We start from the raw sequence: 24280 nt of genomic DNA on the forward strand, positions 1-24280 counted from the left end.
AGAGTGAGACCTATGAGAACCTCAGCAGATGACCTTGGAGATGAACTAGTTCCATATCTCAGGCACATATGCAAGGACAAAGAGGCCCATCCAAACCTCCCCATTCTGAGTACTTAGGGTTGGTGTGTCTGTAAAAGTTTATAGAGCTGTGAGTGTGAAGACAGATATGTACACCATCAGACTGGATAAGTCAAGTCCCCAGAAGAACTACCGCAGAATGGTTTTTAAATCTTGGCCTTCTTTAAAAACACTTTGCTATTTTAGCACAATAAAATACATAAAAAGCATACAGAAACATTTCTGGGTTTCAGTTAAGACAGGGTCTATTTTCTAAACCTGGTATATCTGACGAGCTAGTTTCTTTTAGAGATCAGATTTTAAAAAGAAAGAAAATCACAAAACCAACTCTACCTAAAATCTGTAAAAGGCAGACTGTGAAAGTCAATATTGAAAGCAGCCCTCATCCTTCTATGAAAGCCAAACATGAAAATACAGAAAGCTAGATTCTCACTCGGCCCAAGTGCAGGTGCTTTGTGGTGTGAGCTGTCAGTAACAGTCTTCCCACAGGTGTAGGCTTCTATCTGCCTACACACCTACACCAACACCAACACCAACACCAACACACACACACACACACACACACAGAGAGAGAGAGAGAGAGAGAGAGAGAGAGAGAGAAATGGCATACACTGCTGCATGAGCATGGTTTAAGACCAAGAAACAATGTAACCAGACTGTGGGAGCAGTTTTACATGCCTTCAGAGGGTCATTCAGAGCCTCAAATAAAATTCTAAGAAGAAACATATTGCTTAGAATAAAATTCTAAGAAGAAACATATTGCTTAGAATCTCACTGGACAAACGACCCATTCCAATTTCACCTCTGGTCAAAGTATTTTATCACTGAAAGAAAAATTCATTGGAACTAGGTGTGGTGGTGCATATCTGTAATCTCAGCACTTGGGAGGCAGAAGCAGGGGATCATGGATTCAAGGTCATTTTGGGCTACAAAGTGAGACCCTGTCTGGGGGAAAAAAAAAAAAGCAACAACTCATTTTAAGTCAGGAAACCTAAGGTTCTAAGATTCTAAACCCACTTTGCTAAGCTCTGAAATTATCTCTCTGATCCTGTTTCCTCACCTGTAAAATACAGAAGAAAGGGCATGGATAAAAATTGGGCAGAAATAGTTCCTACCCCACCAGGTTATTCAGAGACTCACATGAAGAATGTAATAGAAGTTAACTGACGTTTGCAGAAGTAAAAACCTAAGAAAGTATTTTGCTGAGGTACAAACATATGCAACTCTTTTTAAATAAGTTAAGCAATGTAACTGAGTAGGTTTTCAGAAATGCAAATGTTCTACAAAATCTTTGTTGAACTTTGAGTTCAACTCAAGGCCTCCTGGTACCAATATCCGTAGGAAAGACTGTATCTGTACCATTTAGTCTGCCCGCAGGTAATGATAATAATTGCTAACAGGACTAGAGACGGAAGTATGGGACAAGGCAGGCAGAATGCCTTGAAAGAGGAAGCTTAATCACACAGTGCTTTGCAGACAGAAAACACAGGACACATCTTCCTGGGGAAGGAACATGGCTTGAAATAAAATTCAACTCAGTTGTCAAGGACCAACCTCACCAGATTATATGACCTTGTGAGACAGACAGAACAGGAGACATAAAGACAAAGCATTCAGCTAAGTGACAGTATTCTATTCCACATAAGGACAACAATAATGAGAAATACAACGGATATATGGTTAACATGTTATGTCATAGCTTCCACGTGCGCTACCTTAAAATCAGGCTTGAAAAACAAAAAGGAGTTGCCTACATACGGGCCAGTTGTTATGTTTAGAAAACATTTTATACAAAATTCAACTATGTATTACTAGAACATTAAAATTGGACATTTCTGAGGTGGTAGATATGTCCGTGTGTAATTACATTACATGTTATGAAAACATCATGCCATACCTCATAAATATGAATAATTACGGTGTCAATTAAAAATAAAAATAGACACATTTTAACTAGACCCTCTCCGTTCAGGTAATTCACACTATGCACAACATAGTAATGAAGGGGAAACATTTATGGAACCTCATCTGCTTGCTAAACACCTCCAACAGTGATCCACGTGCAAATCAAAATCCAACAATCAGGTTTGTTTTGAATTCATCTTCTTCTTAAATACCTTTGCTCTTATTTTTACCCTTTAGTTAACAGATGTCCATCCTTTATGGTGCTCAATTTACAATTTAAAGCCATCTTTAAAAATCTTCCTCCTCACCCACATCTCCAATAAAACCTAGTTGCTAGAGTCTACGCATTTTAACTCTGTGTTTTTATGTTCTGCTTCACCCTGTCACTCAAATGTCTTTTACTCTCCTGGTGATTGTCCTTCAAGGTATCATACTTTTCCCTAATTATCAAAATGGCCAAACCTGATGGGCAGCACTTGCTTCTCCATCACAGTCATCTTCACTTGCTGACTTCTTAATCTACCCTTCTTACTGATCAGTCTTTCCTGGCTTAAAAACCTCCTGCTTACCAAGAGAAACCTGGTGGGAACCTAGGATTTCCAGCCACCACAGTAGGTCCCTAGTCCATTGCCACTGCTCCAGCCAGGTGTCCTACCTCACCACATGCAATCACTTGCTCATTTCTGGTCAGAAGCATTCTTCTTCTTATCTACCTGCAGAAGTTCCACTGCTTTCCCACCAAGCCTGAGTATTCAGAGGCCTCTGTTCATAATCTCTGTCTCCTCTGTCTTTGCATTTAGTTCATGCACTTGCCACAGCTCACCTTAATTCATTTCACTTGTGTCAGTATTTACTCCACTGTCCCACATGTTAACTACCTTGAAAATGATTCAATCAAGTGAACTGAATAGAAAATGGCATATACATAGGTTTGGAAAGTTTGCATATTTTAAAATCCACCATGTATATAATGACCTTATTAAATATAACTGATAGCTGAGATAGCTAAGTCCACACCAACTTATGTTTCAGTTCAACACTTGTAACATGGCCTAATGCCCAGATGAAAGCAATGACTATTGATTAAGGACATAAAATTAGTAATACTGCTCAATTTCTACCTAAAGGTAAGGTAGCCTGACAATTCAGACACCATTGTCATTGCTGGGAGTCAAAGCCTACAGACAAGATCAGGTTTGCTACCATGTTCTAACTCCTTTAGCAAATATTGACAGAGGAGCCCTTCAAGCAAGGTATTGCACACAAAGCTGAATCTGACAGGGTCCTTGAACTCAAGTAACTAAGAAAGATGAGAGAGCACACAAAGTGCAAACAGACCTTAGCTCCTGGTACCACCACGCCCACACGTCCCCAGAATCAACCTAAGCCACCTCTGAGAATTCCTTCCCCTTCCAAAACACAGAAATGGGTAGGAGCAGTCAAGGTCTCCTCTTGCTCCCTGCTTATGTTGATGAAATCAGACCAGGTCTTCCAGTTGTTACATGGTTGACAAGTAACATCCCATTAATTTCATGCCTTGTCCTTTCATTCTCTTTCTCAAAAGTCTTAAATTAACCCCTCATTCAAGCAATCAACATTTATTGCCTACCATATGTCGTATTGTGAAGACATGGATCAAGAGAAGGATCTGCATCATCCTTCACTTTGTTTATGGTGCCTTTACCCAGCACACTGGATAAAGTTCAAATTCTTCATTCTGGCATTTGAGGTGCTCCATGATGTGTTAACCCAACTTCTTGGCTACCTCTTCCATTCCTTGCTGGAGGCACAGGTCCCTGTTAGTGCTCCTGACTACTTCCTGCCATGTGGTTTTCCTCACGTAGACTTTTCTCTTCTGGAAAGCTTTTCCTCCCTATTTCCACATGCCCAAATCTTTTTCCTACTCTAACTCCCACCTGAAGTACATCTTCCATAAACCATTCCACAAACCTTTGTTTTCCCTTCTGAATGAATGAGTGGCTTTTACCTCTCTAGTACCTGCTACATAATCTTTTTCCCCCCCAGGTAACTTAACAACAACAACAACAAAGATGAAAATGGAAACCAGAATTTACATATTTGAGCAGTTATAAATGTTGCCCGTAATGGCAAATGGATCCATTTACAAAGAAAATCTTGCTCGGCATGGGTGGCTCATGCCTGTAATCCTAGCTACTTGGGAAGCTGAGATCAGGAGGATATGGGTTCGAGGCCAGCTTGGGTAAACAGTTCTTGAGACCCCCCCATCTCCAAAATAACCAGAGCAAAAGGGCCTGGAGGTGTGGCTCAAGCAGTAGAGTACCTGCTTTGCAAGTGAGAAGCCTGAGTTCAAACCCCAGTCCCACAAGAGAGGGTATGTGTGCGGACACCTAAGGAGTTTAAGAGACATCAATGACCCTTGAGAGTTGAAAGAACCTCTAGAGGAAACTGAGGGTAAATGAACTAATTAAATGCACCCAGCAAAGTAGAAGAGTGATGGCAAAGGTCCTACCACTATATTACGTGGCATAATCTGTAGCACAGCTTAACTTCAGCTGAATAAAAACCTATCTGTACTACAGGTAAAGACTGAGCAGATTAAAATAAAGTACAGACAGGGACAGGCAGTGATAGAGTGCTAGCCTAGCATGTGTGAGGCCCTGAGTTCAATCCCAAGCATCAATCAATCAATCACACTCATCTCTTTTTAAAAATGAAACAGCTTCTGTTTCAGTCCAGTTAACAAAGAAACTAAAGTCTTGACTTGAAGCAAAGTCCCTTAGGAATAAAAATCCTGTCTTTTAAATCTACTATAAATTCCTGAAGAGTCTATTATAGGAATCTAAATGAGTCAGTATGTTAATCACCAAAATTAGCTGTAACTGATTCTGGCTCATATGATCAATAATGCTTAAAGAACCAGAAATGCTAATAAAGAAATTTACACATCTAAATCATGCCACTTGAATGGAAAAAGGATTTCTCAAATGCTGAGCTGTTCAGGTGGCTCATTCACATAAGACTTAACTTTTTAAAAAGAGACTGTATAGGCAAACACAGTAGAAAGTCCTACAAGTGAGAACTGGCACTCTCCTGCCTAAATCTGAAGGTAAATAAAAACTGAATTTCAATGGTAGGTTTGGCAGTCCAATTTTCTATCCTTTCAATGAGAGTTAATTTGATGTATCACCTTGGCTGGGCCATTGTAGGAGATGGGCAGTCAAACACTACTCTAGATGTTTCCATGCAGGCAGGTTTAGATAATACTAACATTTCAATTACATTTTTCAGTAAAGCAGAGTACTCTCTATAATGTGGGTGAGCCTCATCCAATCAGCTGAGTTCCTTAATAGAAAAAACATGGACCTCTTAAGAAGAAGGGATTCTCCAATAGCCTTTGAACTTGAACTACAACTGTTTTCTGGATCTCTAACCTGCCAACCTACTGTGCAGATTTTGGACTTGGACATTCATGGTCACCTAAGTCAATTCTTTATAGTAAATACCCAGCTCCTTCTGCATGTGTACACACACACACACACACACACACACACACACCCTACTGGTTGTTTCTCTGAGAACCCTGAGTGATACAGAGGTCACGTGTGAGAACTGCTGTCAGGAGCCTGTGGTTCTTGCATCAGAACCTAAGTTAATTGCTTCTTCTGCCACATGATGCCCTCAAGAGGCTGGGCAATGCGCTGTGCTACCGAGGTACCTCCTGAGGTACACTGAATTTGCGTTCTTAGAAAATGAGATGGGTTCTACTTGCCTTCAATCTCAGTGGGTGCCCCAACTCAAAGAGCTCCCTGTAAAATCCAATTTGAAAATGGTTCTAAGAGTGTCTTCATTTTTTTGGAATCTGTGAAGCTTTTAAAGTCTCCCCTGATGGGTATGAGAAAATTATCTATTCAGCTGAAGTCTCCTCGCTCCAGGTGGCTAGCTTCAGAGAGTCTGGAAACAAGTTGCTTACTGACTCCAGCTCCATCACAGGAGCCCTGTGCTCACCAGGCCCAGCCTGATGCCTTCATGCCAGCTCCCACCACGGTTGGCCATGATGTTAAGTTAAGGGATGTGGACAACAGTGCTGACTTCCCTCAGAGATGAGAAAAAGAAAAAAAAATCTAGGCTTATCTTCCTAATGTTGCCTCCCTAATTTATCCTTTCCTTCTTACTAAAGAAAGCCACCAAAACAAATGAATGAATATCAAGAATGCCAAAAGGCAGTAACATTTATGAAAGAAATTGGGACCAGAAGCAAGAAATGGACTATGCAATGAGGAAGATAAAGGTATTGATTGGGTTACAGAAAGTCTAGGACTGCAGGGCTGCAGGGCTACTGACTGGACACACTAAAACCTTACCCCTGTGCAAGCCAGGTTGCAGGGAGAGATCTTAGTACTATGCTTTACAGGCAGATGCTTTAGAACCTGAGAGAGAATGGAAGTTTCAGTGGGCACAGCAAATGGACAAGACGTTTTCCTAGGTCAAATCCATTATGTCTTTTAAAACCATGAGTTGAAAACTTACATTCTATCACAGGCCAAGCAAGTATTAAGTGGCAGGGAAATGGGTTGGGGGGAGTGGAAATGTGGTGAACGGCTGGTCTGATTTTTGGCTGCACTGGGGTTTGAACTCAGGGCCTCACGCTTGCTAGGCAGGTGCTCTACCACCCCTTGTTTTGTGTTGAGTATTTTTGAGAATTATTTGCCCACTGGCTTCAAACTGCAATCCTCCTGATCTCTGCATCCTCAGTAGCTTGGATTATGAGTGTGAGTCACTGGCACCCAACATAGCTGTTCTTTATGAAAGGGGAAATGTGAACCCTAGTTGTCAAATATTCTGATCCTTCAAGAAAACAGTGAAATGTGAATTTTTTGGGGTGTGGGGGCAGTACTGAGAAATGAGTACTCAGGGTCTCACCCTTGCTAGAAAGGCTGTTGCTGCTTTAGTCATACCCCAAGGCTTTTTGCTGGTTTTTCAGATAAGGTCTTATGTTTTTTGCCCAAGTGGGCCTTGGATGGAGATCCTCCTTCCTCTGCCTCTACAGTAGCTGGGACCATAGGCATGAACTACCAAACCCAGTTTTTTCTTTATTTTATATTTGAATTCGAGGCCTCAAGCTTGCAAGGGAAGCACTTGACTACTTAAGCCACACCTCCAGCCCTTTGGCCTTTTCAGATTGTTTTTCAGATAGGAACTACCACTAACTTTTCCCAGGCCAGCCTCAGACCACAGTCCTCTTACCTCCACTTCCCAGGTAGCTGGGATTACAGGCATGAATAACATGCCTGGCTTGTTTTTTGAGACAGTGTCTGGCTTTTGATGGATTGGCTTCTGACCATGACTCTCCAATCTCTGCCTCTTGAGCAGCTGAGATTACAGTTGTGAGTCAACGTGTCCAGCCCTAACATTTGAATTTTTAAAGTGTATCATCTCCCAAAGTTGGAATGTTGGCAACAGATTTCAAAATTTACAAATATGAAAAACTTAAATATCTGTGGGGCCAAAAGAACAAAAACAAAAACCAAAAACCCCACCTGCAGGCTAGGCATGGTCCTTTGGTGTAATTATATGTTTGTGTACCCCTTGGAAGGAATCAGGGTCTCCCGCTCCCTTGGCACTGAGCTCAACACAATACAAGCAGAGTTGCTAATGAGAAAAGCCAGCCTATGCTCACAGCTATGCTATTTTAAGTTATGCCACTGAGAATAAGCTTGTGTTAGATTAAGCCTTAACCTATTTGTTTTTCCATATTAGAGAATGTTAATTTTTCATTTTGTTCCTTCAGTAAACATTGAAAGGGTACCAAATAGCTATTCAGGGCCCTGTATAAAATCATTAACTTCGAAGGCTCGTGAGTGAGAGTTTTAAGAGTTGGCTGGTCTAAGGAGGAAAGGATCAAATCCATTTGAAAAATCAATTTTCTGCCACAGGTTCTCTTGGTTATTGTTACAGTATCACCTACAGGGTGTACTGCACAGTATGCTCTACATTATGGAACTCTTTTTTAGGAGACAGGGTCTTACTATGTGGTTCAGGCTGGCCTCCAATTCACAATCCTCCTGCCTCAGTCTCCCGAGTACTGAGATTACAGGTGTGTACCACCACACCTGGCTTACAATAGAACTATTTAAAGCACCTTTCTATTCAGACCTGGAGACTTTATTTTTTAAAATGTGCACTGCTGGGAGTAAATATGATAAAAATACTTCATATGCATGTATGCAAATAAAATGAGACCCATTAAAATTGTGTAAAAGGGGGTTTAAGAAAGAGTGACAGAGGGAGTGAATTTGATCAAAGTATATGCATATACAGAAATATCACAATGAAACCCCTTTGTACAACTAAAATATATTAAAAATAAAATAAATAAGCAGCTGGGCATGGTGGCTTATGCCTGTAATCCTAGCTACTTGGGAGGACTGTGGTTTGAGGCCAGTCCCAGGCAAATATTTCACAAGACCCCATCTCCAAAATAACCAGAGCAAAATGGACTGGAGGTGTGTTTCAAGCAGTCGAGTGCCTGCTTTGCAAGAGTGAAGACCTGAGTTCAAACCCCAGTCCCACTAAAACTAACTAACAAACTAACTATGCAGTATGAGTCCTTGGTGACGAAAATCAAATGTGGATGTAAATCAGGAGAAATGAAAGACTTGGCCTGAGTCAAGCAGTAAAAAGAGTCATTGGTTACACTTGTGTATAGAAACAGTATCCTAGTTCTAATTCATCTTTAATACATTTGGAGAAGAAGGAAGGTCAATAGGCCACAGGCACTTAATAAACAGCTTCTGTAGCTTTGAGCCAGATTTGAATTTAAAAGTAAAAAAAAACGTTCATAGGTCCCAGATGACTTAAAAATGGCCAAGATCCAGAATCAAGAGTGGAGATCTTTTATCTGAGGTCCAATTATTTACATTTATTATAAAAGCAATATTAATATGTGTGCATATAGCCAGATTCAACCTATGGACATAAAAAGTTTTAAGAAGCTTGCTTCCTGAGTTATCGTATCTCATAGTCTGGAAAGACTTTTGTAATAATTGAGTCAATATCTCTTTCCTTCCCTCCTTACTCTTCACTCGCTCTTTCCCTCCCTGTAGTGCTGGGGATAGACCTAGAGCCACTTGCAAGGCAAGTGCTCACTAATGAGCTACACCACCAGCCCTTTGAGCCCATTTTTCATAAACTTCTGTCTCTTCCACATCTATCATCTTTGAATTTTGGCCTTATTATTTACTTAATATCTTCATAATAATTCAACTTTTTACTTAGCTGTTTTTTTAAAAAGGAAAGTTTGTTATTGCTGTAAGAGAAGAAATGGTATCTCTTGACACAGACAATACTGAAATAATGTACAATAATCCAATGAAAAGTTTATGTAAGTAGAAGTTAAAGCATTTCCCCTACAATAATTCAATGAGCTGGTACTCTCGTGATTCTTATCTCACTGGTGGGGAAACTGAAGCCCACAATTTAAGTGACTTTGCAAGGTCAAGCTGTTAGTCAAAATCAATCTGCCTAGCATTTTAAAAAAATTTTGTTCTTAAACATGTCCTTCAGCTGCTTCACTTGACTGGGAATTCTTAACTGGAGGCATGGCTCAAGAGGTAGAACGCCTACCTGCTGTGTAACATTTTGCTAACCCTTTCCCCATATATTGTACATTTCTTGAGTGTAGACACCCTTTTATTCATCCCTGTGTTCAAGTTAATTCATATTCTCACACATAGTAATTAAACCTGATTACCAGGTACTCTTGGTAAAATTGGAAGAGGTGTAATTTCAGCCCAGAACAGCAGGGGAGGCAGGTGTGATACACTAAGGTGTGATACACTGCATGGAGGTGTATGAAATTACTATGGGAACAAATAGGAGAGAGCAATAAATTCTTCCAGGGGCAAAATGAAATAGGGAGAGGGAAAGAAGAGTTAAATAGGCAACTATGGCATTTGGGCAATGGTTGAGTTACTTGAAACATTAACAGAAATTCACTAGGTAGGCAAGTAATAAGGTAGACTTCACCAGTAGAAGCCAGCCAGTTCAATTCTACTCCCCTCCACCCCCATTCACACTATTCCTACTTGGGAATTTGTGAAGATGCTCTGTCTTCGTAAGTTAGAATGATAAGCTAGTCAAATGCATTGGTACTGGTTTCCAATTATAGGAAAGAATGGTCTCCAATAGTGCAAACTTAAAAACAAAAAACAAAATGTTCACTCTAATATGGATGCATATAGAAATTATGGCTACTATTTGTTTTAGAGCATTATAGTTTATAAAGTATTTTTACATTTCATTTCATTGAATGCTCACAATACCTGGTGAAGCAACAATTACTGTTCTCACTCCAGAAATAAAAACAGGGTAGCTCAAAGTCATCAAATATTCAAGATCACAGGGGTACATGTAATGGAGGTAGGACTCACAGCCAGACAGTCTCATTCCAAATTGAAAATGTTTTCCCTTCCATATTAGAGGACAATTACTATGAGATTATTCAAGCTGCAGTCAGGGTAAGCCAAAGAAAAGTTCACGTTTAACATTCCATAAATGGAGAAGAAATCTAGTGACTTGAGGATGGCCTGCTATCTACAAACCCCACCAAAAATCCATTACAAGTAACAACTTGCATCATTCAACTACCAAAACACTACAGTGGATTCATCCTTCCTTGTTCAGTCTCAAGGGCATTTATAGTGTTGAAAGTGGAAAGTGTATACTAAGTAACATTTCACTTTTAACCTCTTTTACTTATTCTAAATAGCTCTGGAAAATTGATAATATGAAGATTACTGTCCACACTGACTGACAGAAAAGTGAGTATAAACACCCACTAAATAACCAGATTACGGATGCATGGCTAAATAGAAGCCGAGTCAAACTTCAAATTGAGTTCTTTGTATTTCCAGGTAAGTGCTTTCTCGTAATTTCTAACATCATATGACCCTACATCCCTCCAGATAGAATTATAACTAGACTAATAAAAATTTTCTCACTGTGCAAATATTAAACCTGCTTTAATATTATCTGAAACCACATTTCCCTTAGACAATTGAAAGACTGTCTAATCTTAATTAAGAAGTAGAATTTTCTGGTTACTCTTTCAAAGATAAAATTAATCAAATTACCAAATCCATGAGACAGTCTTATTCATGGCTTGATAGTCAACTCAGAACAAAACATTTGCAATTTTTTAGATTTACCAGACTCTGTACTCAGGTTGAACCTGAACCTGACCAGAAGGGGAGTAGGGAGGTCTTCCGGCTATAGAACATTGAGTCATACTTCTTTAAAAATTACTTAACTATGTAAATATAAAGGGCTTATCCTAAATAATAGCGAAAAAATATACACATTGCAATAGACAAACACAGGTATTTTAAATATGGAAGTACAAGCAACTCAGTTCCTGAGATCATCATCACCAACAAAGAATGCTGACGCCTTACTCCATCATGGAAGGTGGAATAGTGCAGCAGTCCTGGATTGCAGTTAACGGGGAGGTTAGGTGAGCCGTGTAGGATGCTTCTACAACTTGCTTGTTCCGAGTGACCACATCCAAGTATCGGTTGAACTTCTCACGGATTTTTTTGGCTAGCTGTGGATGACAGTAAGAAAAATAAATGAAAAGTCCAAAACAATAACCCATTGTACTTTTTCTAATAACTAAGTAATTTGTATTATAAGCTGTATATACTAAACTTAAAAGAAAAGACCCAAATTGTCTTCACTTTGAGAATGGAGACAAAAAAATTCAAAAATGCTCAGATGTTGGAGTAGGACAGATAGATAGCAATAAAATAGAACCTTCAGTCTTATAACAGAGATGATGATGTGTTACAAATGTCTCATGGGTCCACAACTGTCTCATGGGTCCAAAATCAAGGGCCATGATACCTATCCACAAAATGCCTTGCTGGGAAAAAGAAACCAAAGACTATGGAATTATTATTGTCAGCATGGAGTAGGCATTGTAAGCTACACGGTAAAATAGTAATTGGAGCAAAAAAAGAAAAGAAATATTTTCTATTACTTATGGTCTGGATTCACATAATTTTCTTTTGGTGGGGGTTGATACATGAAGGGAGAGAAGTAACATTCAGTCCCTCCTGCTACACAACCCCACAGGACACCACGCAGTCTTTCATGTGAAGGGCAACTCCCCGGACTTGCACAATGTAGCCACCCATATAAAACCAAATCTAGAGTTAGAAATAGACTTGTGTGTAGTTTGTTACACCTTTAAGATGGATAAATGTCTTTCTTAACTGCTGTGAACAGAACACTTCAGCATGATTTACTTTCATGTGGGAATAATGAAAGCAAATTGCTAAGAGTACTGCTTTTTCCTGCATTGTTCCCATCGAATACCACAGCTTAATTATAGATCTCCAAGGAAAACAGTGTTGTTTTTCTTCCCCTTAAACAAAATGTTACCAAAATGAAATGACTGATAGAATTATAGCTAATTGGTTTTGCAGAGCTATTCATTACCAGCACACTAGAGGAGAACTAATCACCTCCTTTGGGTCAGGCACCTCACACGATCCAATAGCTTGCAGGCTGAGAACACGAAGTCAAAGCCGAACATCTCCATTTGGTATTTTCAAGCCGATTTTTAAATCTTGATTTTGTTCCAGTGATATTCTCAAATAAAGAACTGTGGTTCTCAGCTTTCCTAAAAATTACTTCAGTTATAAGGTTTAGAAAAATGTCCAGACATAATAAAGAAATGAGTGCAATGTTTAATTTGGTAATGGGTTGTCCAAATTCATTTTACATTTTCAAAGGAGGAGATGTATGTTTGGAAAATTAACAGGCCTGCTAATAATTGTACTCCCTGAGCTAGAGTTTTTACTCTTAAAAAATATATAGGTTTTCCTTGTTGGGGTAACTGAAGCAATGTATATAACCAGTTGAATTTCACATCTTAATTGAAACCACTGGTGATATTTTGACACACACACCAGGGTACATCTGACAGTGTTAAGACACAATTTTGTTTGGTAGAAATTGCTACCAAGAAGATAGGTAAGGGTCAGGGATGTGCCTAAATATTTTACAATGCATATGACAGCTTCCCATAACCAATTATCTGTTCCTGGCAGTGGCCAACCTTATCTTTTGGTCTAATGATTAACAGCCTCTTTAAAAAACAGATTTTTTTTTTTTTTTTTTGTGTTGATGGTACCAGGGATCAAACCTAGGGCCTTGCATGCGATGCAAGTGCTCTACCAAGCTACATCCCCAGCTCAGAATATTTATTTTAAACATATACAAAAATCTGTACTTCTGGAAACTCCAACAAGAAGCAGGTACTCTTTTCTTTTTAGGCTCTGAGTTCTGATAACATAAATATCATTAATTTCTACTAGGAAGTATCAAGAGTATGGTCTATCAAGTGCTTTATAACAGAATGAAGAGAAGGTATATTTGAAAGAACTGAATATCCAAATAATATCTTAAATTCACCTAAAAAATGAACATGAAATTGGTAATCATTTCTACCTTTCACAAACAAACATTCTCTTCTTGGGAAATACCCATGGGTTTCTTCTACACACTTGGTGGATCCTAACTTTAAAAGGTCAGCTCTTCAAAATGTCAGCAATTCTAATCTGATCCACTGCCTGTTTCTGTAAGGACCATGAGCTAAGAATGAGTCTTACATTTTTAACGTGTTTAAAATGAGAATAATACTTAATAACTGTATGAAATTTAAATGTTAGTATTCACAAATAAGAACTTATTGAAACACAGTCATGTGGTTATATACTGCTATGGTTGTTTTCACTATACAGTGGCAACAGAACCTACACTACCTGCTTTGTTACAGAGTCAGGCATCTTAATATATCCCAAGATGGAGCCACAATCCCAGTGTGGTAATTTTATAAAAATCTGTGGCAGTGCTTTAACCTGCCTCTCCACTGAGAGGTGTGATCTATCCCCACTACCTGCACTGCTGGAATCTGAGTAGACTTCGGATGGCTTCCACCCATACCCACAAAATATGCAGCAAGTAACACTATAGAAGTTCCCCAATGCTAGGTCATAAAAGGTCATGTAGCTTCTGTTTGTCTTTCTTGGAATGCACACTTTCATGGAAGCTGACGGCTACCATGCTGTAAGTCTACGACACATAGCGAGGTCATGCATGGTAGGTGTATGCTTGGCAGCCCTGAATGAGCTTGTCTTCAGGTCATTCCAGCCCAGATTCTGGGCATGAGTTAAGAAACCTCCATGTAATTTTAGTCCTTGGAGTCATCTTTGATGCCTTTCCAGACATCATGGAGCAGAGATAAGCCATTGTGGTTGGGCCTGATTCAAATTGTTGATCTACAGAATCTATAAGCTCAAAGAAATAGTTATTTAGGCCACTAAACTTTGGGTGGTTCGTTATGCAGCAACAGTTAGCTGGAATATACAAGGTCAGGCCAGGAATTAGCACAGTGAAACTAAGCTACACAGAGCTGCTCAAATACAGGCACTGAATCTCAATCATCAAATGATCAAGATTGTACCTTTGGGGCTGTACATTTATTGCAATAAGGTTTTAGGGTTCTTCAGAAAATTTTAACAGCTGCTACACAGAGGTACTTACTATATACCAGGCATTAAGGACCCTAGATGTGTAGGTATTCTTATTTTATGCCAATGAATTTAAGTGATTAGGCTATCTCAAAGCCACAAAATAAGTGGAAGAGCCATTCACTTATTCAAACTCAGGATTGTCTTGTCTGTAAAGCGTGTGTGTTCCCCTACTCAGCTACGGTGCTTCAGACAAACCAAATCTAAAGAAGCTTCAGTGGTGACTTGAACTATTACAATATGACAACTCTCATTGTTTATAAATAGACAAGGTCCAGAGTACAATGTTAGAAGGTCCTTAGCCCTGGTGAGGCTGTGGAACTGAGTGTTTTGGGGGGTGGAGGTACTGGCTGATGGACGAGAGAGGGAGTTTGGGGGTTGTCTGGGGCTTCCTGGTTAGACTCATCCTCAAGCTGTCCCCACCTCTGGGGATTGAACCCAAGGTCTTGTGCATGCTAGGCACATACTCTCATCGAGTTATATACAAGCTGTATTACTTATCAGTGGAGTCAATACCTTGTGTACAGTCCACATCCCCATGACACTTAACAAAAAACTGTCAAATTCTTTTCTACATCTGAGTCAGATTCCTAAATCTTACAAGGAGTGACACCCTATCTTGCCTCATTAAAAGAAAAAAAAATTGCCCATATTAATTGTGTTGTCACTGATCTAATTGCCAAATTAATCCTCTAAAAAACCTATAGCTAGATATGCTGGCCTGGGCCTGTAATTCCACGTGCCTGGGAGGCTGAGATATGAGAACTAAAGACTGCGTGAAACTGTGAGTTCAAAGCCAGCTTGGGTACGGCAGCAAGACACTGTTTCCATAAAATAAAATAAAGCAAAACAAAACCAAGAACCCTATAAGGTACATCTGCATTTCCTACTGAAGGTTAAGTAACTTGGTCAAGGTCTCAAAGCTGGTAAGTGGTAGAATGGGGAGATTCACACCCGGCACGCTTTCAACCTTCATGCAACACAGAGATCAAACCTCCTCCTCTCCATTTCTATTCAAATTCATTTTGACAAATGCTATGAAATTCTTAGCAGGATACCATAAGACATGTCGTCTCATTACTGTATAATAGAATTTTATCTTTAAAAATCGATATGATTTAGAATTCTTTATCATTGCTATGACAATCAAGTACTTAGATGAAGTTTAGAATTGCTGAATTCTACCACCAAAGAATAAAGGGCCAAAAGGGAAATAATGAGTTCCACCCCAAAATAAAATCAGATTTCCACAAAACAATGTTAATACTACCTGGTTACTTTAACTGTGGTATAAATTAAATCAAACTAACAGATTGCTCTACTGACTCAAGGGCCTTTAAGTGTTTGTAACCTAGAAAGGGAACAGAGTTAATGTATTGTTCCTCTCCTTCAGGAAGTAAATTTCAGAATTTAGTATTTCCCGCAGTAATTTCACCCTTTTTATTTAAAAAATTTTTATTAGGATATATTTGTTATGGGGGGGAATTCATAGTGACAATTCTGATTAGACTTTTATTGTAACTGGTGAGATCACCCCCATCCTCTCTTCCCCTCAACCTCCTCTCCACCCCTCCTAAAGCAATTGCAAGAGGTTTCTTTGCTCTATTTCATAAGTCTATGAAGTCCACCAACCATATTCCCTTACCTTAATCACATTCATTCAACCCTCCCCCTCAACACAAGTACCCCCCCCACACACTGTGCCTGTTTTATAGTCCTGTCTTTTATTATTAATATTTAAGTTGTGGTAGTAAGAGAATTGTAATTCCCACTTTCCAACTGAAGAAACTGCGGCAGATAGAGCTTAAGGTGTCCTAACTCCCAAGGGGTGCTCTTTCTCCCCCTTGACTGCACTTCCTGACATGGCGGGGGGGGGGGGGCTCCCTGTGCCCTCCCTGTGCCCTCCAACATGCACTATGGAAACTTCCTCAAGGTCCACTGTGGGATATGTTTCCCCTACTCCCTGGAAAAGTATCTCTTTTAGAATGCTAACCAAGCCCAGGTTGCTGGGCAAGTAGAACTGAATCTCTTAGAATAAAAATAGCCCACAGAGAGATTTAATCCAAATGTATCTGTTAGACTGAGAAACCCAGCTAAGCACTGTGGAACCTTCCAAGAGACTCTAGGTCTGTATCCCACCATGATCCCTACAGACAGGAGAAAACAAAGGACAATCTCAACAAAAAGCCACAGGTGGACCCCCCAATCCTCCTCTGTGTAATTAAAAACATTTTTCTTTCCACAGCTCAGCTTTCATCTTTTATCCTTCTTTATCCTTTCCCCTTCATCCCCTAAGGGGCTCCTGAATGCTGATGAGACAACGGAGCTAAAACCGTCTTGTCATCTTTTGGGTCAATTCTTAGGGTAGCCAACATCCAGCCACGGGTCAAATGATCAGTAGATAGCGCACGGTCCCCATGGGAACGGATTCTAATTTGTCATCATCTCCAGTGACAACGTTTCATCACAACATCAATGAATTTCTTTCTTGTTGAATTTCATCTCCCTTAATTTTCCCATAGATATTTCTGTAGTTTGCATACATCCCCAGAGTCCCCTTTTTAAAAAACTCTTTTTACCTTAGCTTTATACTTCTGACAGGGGAGGAGAGGAAGGGGTACATGGTTGGAAAAGGTAAAAGAAAACAAAAAACGCAAAGGCCCAGTACACACTTTATTTATGTCTGCTTCCTAAAAGGAAGGGCCGGAAGGAGTTTTAATGTTAGGGAAAGCTTTATTTAAAATACATAACAATGAACCTGACAGGCACAGACAGGAAATGTACCCTAGGGGACTGAAGATTCCTGGCAAAATTCATACTGAATATAGAAGAGTTTAACATTTGACATTCAAAAACCTTTGTGCCATGATAAGAATTTAATAGCTGATCCCCTCCTTCAGTTCCAGCCTTATTACTCAATGGTAAACCTTTCATTTTGTTTTCTAACAATTTCAGGATTCAGTAAGTTTAAATGTCTGGGACATAGAAATAATTTTAATTATAAGCCAAACACAAACATTTAGCATCTCTGAACCGCATCACTTGAGCCACTGCTTTCCAAGGTTCAAGTAGAAAACATTCTCTTTTGCACATAGTATATAGCATATAAGCAAAGCTCTGAACTCTTTGTTCTGTTTGTTTTTGGTAGTGGGGTTTGAACTCAGGGTTTCACACTTTCTAGGCAGGCATTCTACCACTTGAGCCACTCTGCCAATCCTTTGCTATTCTTAATATTTTAGATAGACATAAAGCTTTACCACTTATTAGCTGGGAATCTGGTCAAGTTCCTTAACTAGTCCAAGCATTGGTTCTTCATGAATAAAATCAGAATAACATACCTTAAAGGGATTCTTGTGAGATCAAATAAGATAATGAATATACAAAGCTAAGAATAAGTACAAGGAATTATTCTAACTGCTTTACCCCAGTCTCTTAGATGGTGCCTGGGAAGTGCTGTGAGGTCTAAATTTTTCAGCAAGAGTTAGAAGGGAGAGGCACTATCGGTATTCCAACATTCACATCCCCATGGTTAATTCTACATGAGAAATCAGGCACAAGGTCTGAGGGGGAAAACATTTTTTTTCTTTAGATTAACAGCAAAATGTTTCATAAAGGACTTAGGCTTTGAGGACAGATAAATCTGAATTAAATCCAACTCTATCATTTACTAGTTAAAGGGTACCAGAGAAATTTTTCTCTAAGCCTCAACTTAATTACCTCTAAATTGAGAATAACAATACCTGCTTCCTGGTGTTGTTTGAGAACTAAGTAGGATAAGGTTGATAAAGTATTTAACAGAGTGTCGAGTGGACTAAAAGTGTCAAATAGAGGTAGTGGCTGCTGTTTTACTATTGTTGCTATTATTTGTTATGACGGTAGTTATTATTATCGATTGGGGAACTTAATGAGTTGACTCAGGAATGAAAGATCCAAAGAAAATTCTCTGTGCTTAGAGAAAGGTGAGAGGCCAACTCGGTCAAGCACAGATGTGTTAGCACTGGCCTGTGGACTTCTTTTAGCTGTCAGGGAGAATGCTGATGCACTGTGGTGTGTAGGCGAGATAATTACCGTTTGGGGCAGCTTAGGATTCTCCTGGGATCCTTTCTGTCTAAACTTAAGGATCTAATCATGAACCTTGTGTTGCATTCTATCACTTTCCATGCATTTTTTTATGAGTTGTCTTTTTTGCAGCTTACAACAACCCTGGGAGCCAGGCAAAGCAGGTATTCCTTGTCCCATTTTTATAATCAAGGAAACCAAGGCTCAGGTTGCCTAAACTCATGTTGAGTAAGAGTAGAAAAGAGACCATTTCTCCTAATCCATAGTTTGTTTCCCTTTCTGTTATAAACCTTTCAAATGAGGGGGAAAAGGGCTTTGTAGGAGGGGGAGTGAATTTGTTGAGATCAAATTATCTTATTCTTTTCATCCCTGCCCAATTCTGCCCTCTTTAAGAAACTTCTTACAGGCTCCCTCTTTCCAAAATTTCTTAGGACTCACCATCAGCTCTGCTCACATTCTGCTTCTCAGTGGTTGACCTTTCCTCATTTGAGGGCCCCAGGTCAGGGCCTGTCTACTTTCCTTTCTTGACCTGCCTTTTAAGTAGTAAAGGCTACTCTGGTGAAAGTCTTGGTGTCTTGGGTTTAGATGCTATAACAAAATATTTATGTGGTTGGTTTAATCAATAAGCACTTATTTTTGTAGGCTGGGAAGTCCAAGATCAATCAAGAGTCCAGTAGCTTCAGTGTTTATTGAGACCCTCCTCCCAAGAAGACAGCTACCTTCTTGCTGGATCATTACATGAGTACCTCTTTCTCTTCCTTAGAAAGGCACTAACCTCATCATGGGGTCTCTGCACTCGTGACCTCATCTAAATCAAATCACATCCCAAAGCTCCCACTCCCTAATTTTATCACATTGGGATTTAGTTAAGGCTTCATGAATTTGGGAGGGACATAAACATTCAGTCCCTAACACCTATCCCAAAAAAGTATACCCATTCATAACGGAATCGTGATAGCAATTGGCATTGCTATGGTGTAAATGTCCCTTTCAAAACTCATATTAAAATTTAGTCAACATTGTAACGGTATTAAGAGATATGACCTGCCTAGCATGTACAAGGCCCTAGGATCAATACCCAGCACTGCAACACACACCCCCAGCCCACACACGCACAAGTGGTGACTAGGTCATGAGAAATCTTTCCCTGAGTATAAATGCTGTTAGAGGCAGAGCAGGTTCCTGATAAAAATAATGGAGCTATGGGTTTCTTCTGTCTTTGTTTTGCACGTGAACCTTTGCCCTTCTTCCATACAACATGAGGTCCTTACCAGAAGTCAGTGACATGCTCTTGGACTTCCCAGTCTCCAGAACCATAAGCTGAATGAACTTGTTTTGTTTATAAACTATCCAGTCTGTGGACTGTTGTTATAGCAGAGAAAATTGACCAAGACAGCCATAGTCATGAGATGGCTGATCATCACCAATGGTTTGGGCCTTATGAAATTACCCAACCGAGCAGAGCTATGGCAGGCAGTGATAGAGGACAAAACAGACAAAGACTTGGAAACATAAATAATCCACTTTGAATTTCTAGTGGCCCATGGAGGCTTCAGAGCTGTATGATGCATGTGTGAGAATGGCCCATTCCAGGGAGAAGCAGGGGAGCTGCTGACAGATGATCTGCAGGTGGACCAGGAAGATTTATGTGCAAGGCTGTCTGGGCTCCAGGGTCACAAAGCCAGATCCTATGAGAGGTGGGGCCCTGGGCTGAGCTGGGTGGAATACAATAGAAAAACCAGAAGGCGAGTGCTAACATGCCAGAGAACCAGAGTCAGCTGAGCTCTGAGAATCTGGAGAGTAGTGGCGTCTCTTTTGCAGAACACCAAGTTGCTGGAAAGGTGATGATGGGGTTTGCTCTGGGCAGCAGCAGTCTGTGTTAGGTTTTCCAGGAGTCTTGGTAACGCACACCCAAGCCTCCTAAAAGCCAAGGTTATCAACTCAAAGACTCAAAGGGCTCTTGCCCTCCTGTTCACCCCACTCTACCCTTAACGACCAGATCATAACAAAGGAGACAATGGGAAGGGCAGGATTTGGCCCACTTCACTCTGTAATAGGAGCTCCTGAGCGCCATTAAAACTAAAATAAGCAAGTGCTCAGGCCTTGAAGGTTTCCAGCCTGCTCCTTCACAAGGAAAAAGACACTGAGCCTCCTCATGACCTTAGAAAGGACAGAGAGGCTGAGAATTGAGAAAGGAAGAGAGCAAGAGCCACAGCAATGTTGAAGAATCTCCAACATTTTTCTTCGCAACTTTGGAGATACGTGTGTAGAGGATATTAGTGGTGGAAGAAAGGGAGAAAATACCACGAGGGGAAAATACCACTGGGAATCTCATAGGGGCCTATGAAAAACACACACTCAACTGCGGAAAAGAAAAGTAAACCCAATCTTTTTATTTCCACTATGTAAGGCACTTATTTAGAGTACAGATATGTGTGTATAACTTATAAACACTAAGTATAACATAAAAGCATTCCAAGTAAGAGGGACCACTAGAGGAAATGGGCACCGGGAGAGGGGAGTGAGCCTCTGGGAACCTGAAATTCACTCTAGTCCGGGATACCTTCCCCAGACCCAATGCCAATAATGTCTCACCATGAACTAGTCTGGCAACCTGGGCCAGGGCCCACTACACTGCAGGCTCTTGGGAAAATGTCTGATGCGTAAATGAAGGATGATGTCTGACCTAGAGAGTTTTAGCATTCTTCATGGACCCCTTTGAGAGCACACAACTCAAAAACTAGTCAGTGAACACTTCCTTCCCCTCGCACTGGCCAAGAAGCCATTAAATCCAACACCTGGGAAGATGACCTTGAGACATCAGGACCCTCACTAAAATTTAAAAATCTAGATGTTTCCAGGTTGCCTTTCCTAATGACTTAACTTGCCTTTCCAATGGAAAGTCATCTGTCCCCATTGACAGATGACTGTAATGGTAATCAGTAAGCTAAGTGTATTTCCCATCACAAAAAAATAAGTGAGTGCAAAACACAGCCTAATACACATTGTATTTTCATAATTGGAGCAACACACTTTCACAATGTAAATTCCTTTAAAACTAAGGACATAAAAGGAAAGCATCTATATTTGCTTTCTTTAGATGCTGAAGCTGTTTGTTTGTCGGGACCACCTTAACAGGTAGGAACATTCTCCCACTTGGTCCTACCTTTGAACGATGAAGTCAACTTGCAATGTGCTTTGTATCATTCAATAGAGAAATGATCATTTTACTTTTAGTTTTGAGATACTTGGACAGTTGCAAAACAGCTCCTGAGATGTGGGGGCCTTTACAATGTAAGAAGATAGCTACAAGTGCTGATTCAGAGGTAACAAGTTGATAATAAATACATATATTAGGGGAAACGATTTTTTTTACAGCCGACAACACCAGTTGAACCACAACAATTTTATTATATCCTTCTCTGAACTTCTCTGTGTGTTCCCTTGCCAGCTGGATCTGATATCACTCTCTAACTCACAGTTGGATTTAGGAAGGTCTTCTCATCCCCTAACTGATGACAGGGTGGTGCAAAAAACAGAAGAACCAGGGCATGTCTGCTATTTCCATAGAACTCACTGCTCACACCTTCCTCTAGAGGCTGGTATAGGATCTCAGCAGATGTGACAGCACCATTTCCTGATGACTTTGCAAAAGGCTGCTTAAGTAACAGCCAGTGCAAATGCCCGTGAACAACCATCTCAACATGATCCTTACCTGCCCTGACTTCTAATACTAAAGAAAAGCTAGAGTTCTTGGAAACCTTGTTAGTTCATGGGTCCAGCGTTTCAAAGCATTTAGCCAACTCACAAGTTCCTGATGTTAGCAGCAGTCAATTCCTGCACATCGTTACCAGAGCATTTCCTGTTGCACCAAGAGATATGCTAGGGATAGAATGGTTCTTGTTCTAAAGTTGCTCCCTAGGTTTCAGAGTACGTTCTGAGCTCGTTCTGAGCTGAGTTTCTGTTTACGCCTCTGCCAGCACAGATGGTGTGATGGTATCTTATTTTTCTAGATGGAGCAGCAGTTTTGGGTGGAGGATGGAGTTAGTTTGAGGTTACATTGTTTTTCTGGAAGGTACAGTAGTTTTGGATGTGAGAGAGTGTTAGGGGTGGAGAGTGAGAATCATCAGCGTTTCCTCATACTAGGCAACCTTGAGCCACTGTAGTTGAATGTAAAATGGGCTTGTTTTGAGTTTTAGTGGAATATTCATTCCTCATGACAGAGTCTTCCTGGCCTTCAGCATGAATACTTAGACTCACTCGATTCCCTTCTAATTAAATGGAGCTCTGACTGTGAGTAAAAAGCCCGGGCCCATATTTGGGTCAAGGGTCTGCTTCACTGGAAGAAGATGTCTGCATGCATATGGATGGCAGAGTTCTGTAAGAAGCTAAAGTTCCAGTTGGAGCAAGGAGAGACGCACCGGGCACAGTGGGAGCTTACATGTCTCTTCCAGCCCTGCCCTGAAGGCCCCCAGCTCCCTTCTGCCGCACCCTCTTCTCTCCAGCTGTGCCTGCCTGCAAGCCCTGCTCTCCTTTGCAGTGCTGAACAACTGCTATGAGCCCCTTTATTTGCTTCCATACAAAGAGTGGGAACATAAGCGAACAAGGAAGTGGACTAGTTTGGGTTTCTGCCAAAACAACAACACGCACACACACAAATCTGTAACCAAAATTTCCAAGCCTTAAATGATAGTCTGCAGTGGCAGCAGTGGTGTTTATAAAGACCTCACTTTCTATAGGTGGTATAGGTATATACACAAAGGACCAAGGTGGGTAGCTCAGTGGGAGTGGATGCGATTAGTTGGGTTCAATCCCTAGTGCCCCTCACCCCCCCCAAAAGGAATATACACACAAATGTAAAAATAAACACTGTGCATCTAAAGAGTATAACATGTGCACAGAATACAATTCAAATGTAAAAATAATAGATACATTTGTGTCCAAGGAGAGTACATTACACAAGGAGTGAGCATATGTGAGGGTGTGTAAGGAGGATTAACTCAGCTTATCTCAACACCAGGCACACATATATTGGCTAACACAGTATGTACCTCTGAATCAGCAGGTTTATATTTAGGACAGGAATTTGAGCTTTCACTTTCATGTGTGCACACATGCATATTTTAACTTCCAAATGCATACAAGAATAGAGGACAAAGCTTCATATATATATAGATATATATCCTTCAAATATAAGCAAGACCGATACAAAAAAACAAATTCCCAATTGTCATTTCTTAAATACTGAGCGGGGTAGCTGTCAGGACTGGTTTTGACCACCTCGTCCCCCCTCAGAAGCTAGCTGAGCAGTACCTCAGGAATCCCTGATTGTTGTCAAACCTGCAATGGGCAGAGAAATGTGAGAGTCCCGAGCAGAACTACCGCTGCTACATCCTCTCAGGACACGGCTACCGAAAGCTTTGACAATCAGTTTCACACTACGACTGCCAAACCGTTTCCAACTAGTCATGTGTGACAGAACGGAAGTGTACTCCATTATACTCTAATCCTACCCACTGCTAGCCCAACAGCTGGAGTTTTTCACTCACCCAATTAGCTAAGAGTTCTTATTTAGGGGTTATTTATTTAAAAACAAAATGAAACCCCAATAGCCTAATAGAAATTCCACAATGACAGAAATTATAACCAACTGTCTGAAGGCT

General features: G+C 40.3%; 1 protein-coding gene across 1 annotated transcript in view; it reads right to left on the reverse strand.

The window, feature by feature from the left end:
- Cachd1 (cache domain containing 1) overlaps nt 1-24280 on the reverse strand; it is a 200526-nt gene that overhangs the window by 80866 nt on the left and 95380 nt on the right. Inside the window, exon 3 of the mRNA XM_020184245.2 lies at nt 11418-11566. Coding sequence (XP_020039834.1) covers nt 11418-11566 — 149 coding nt within the window. The remainder of the gene's footprint in view (nt 1-11417; nt 11567-24280) is intronic.

The sequence above is a fragment of the Castor canadensis genome, chromosome 7 (genome assembly GCF_047511655.1).
Source record: "Castor canadensis chromosome 7, mCasCan1.hap1v2, whole genome shotgun sequence".
Taxonomy (NCBI): Eukaryota; Metazoa; Chordata; class Mammalia; order Rodentia; family Castoridae; genus Castor; species Castor canadensis.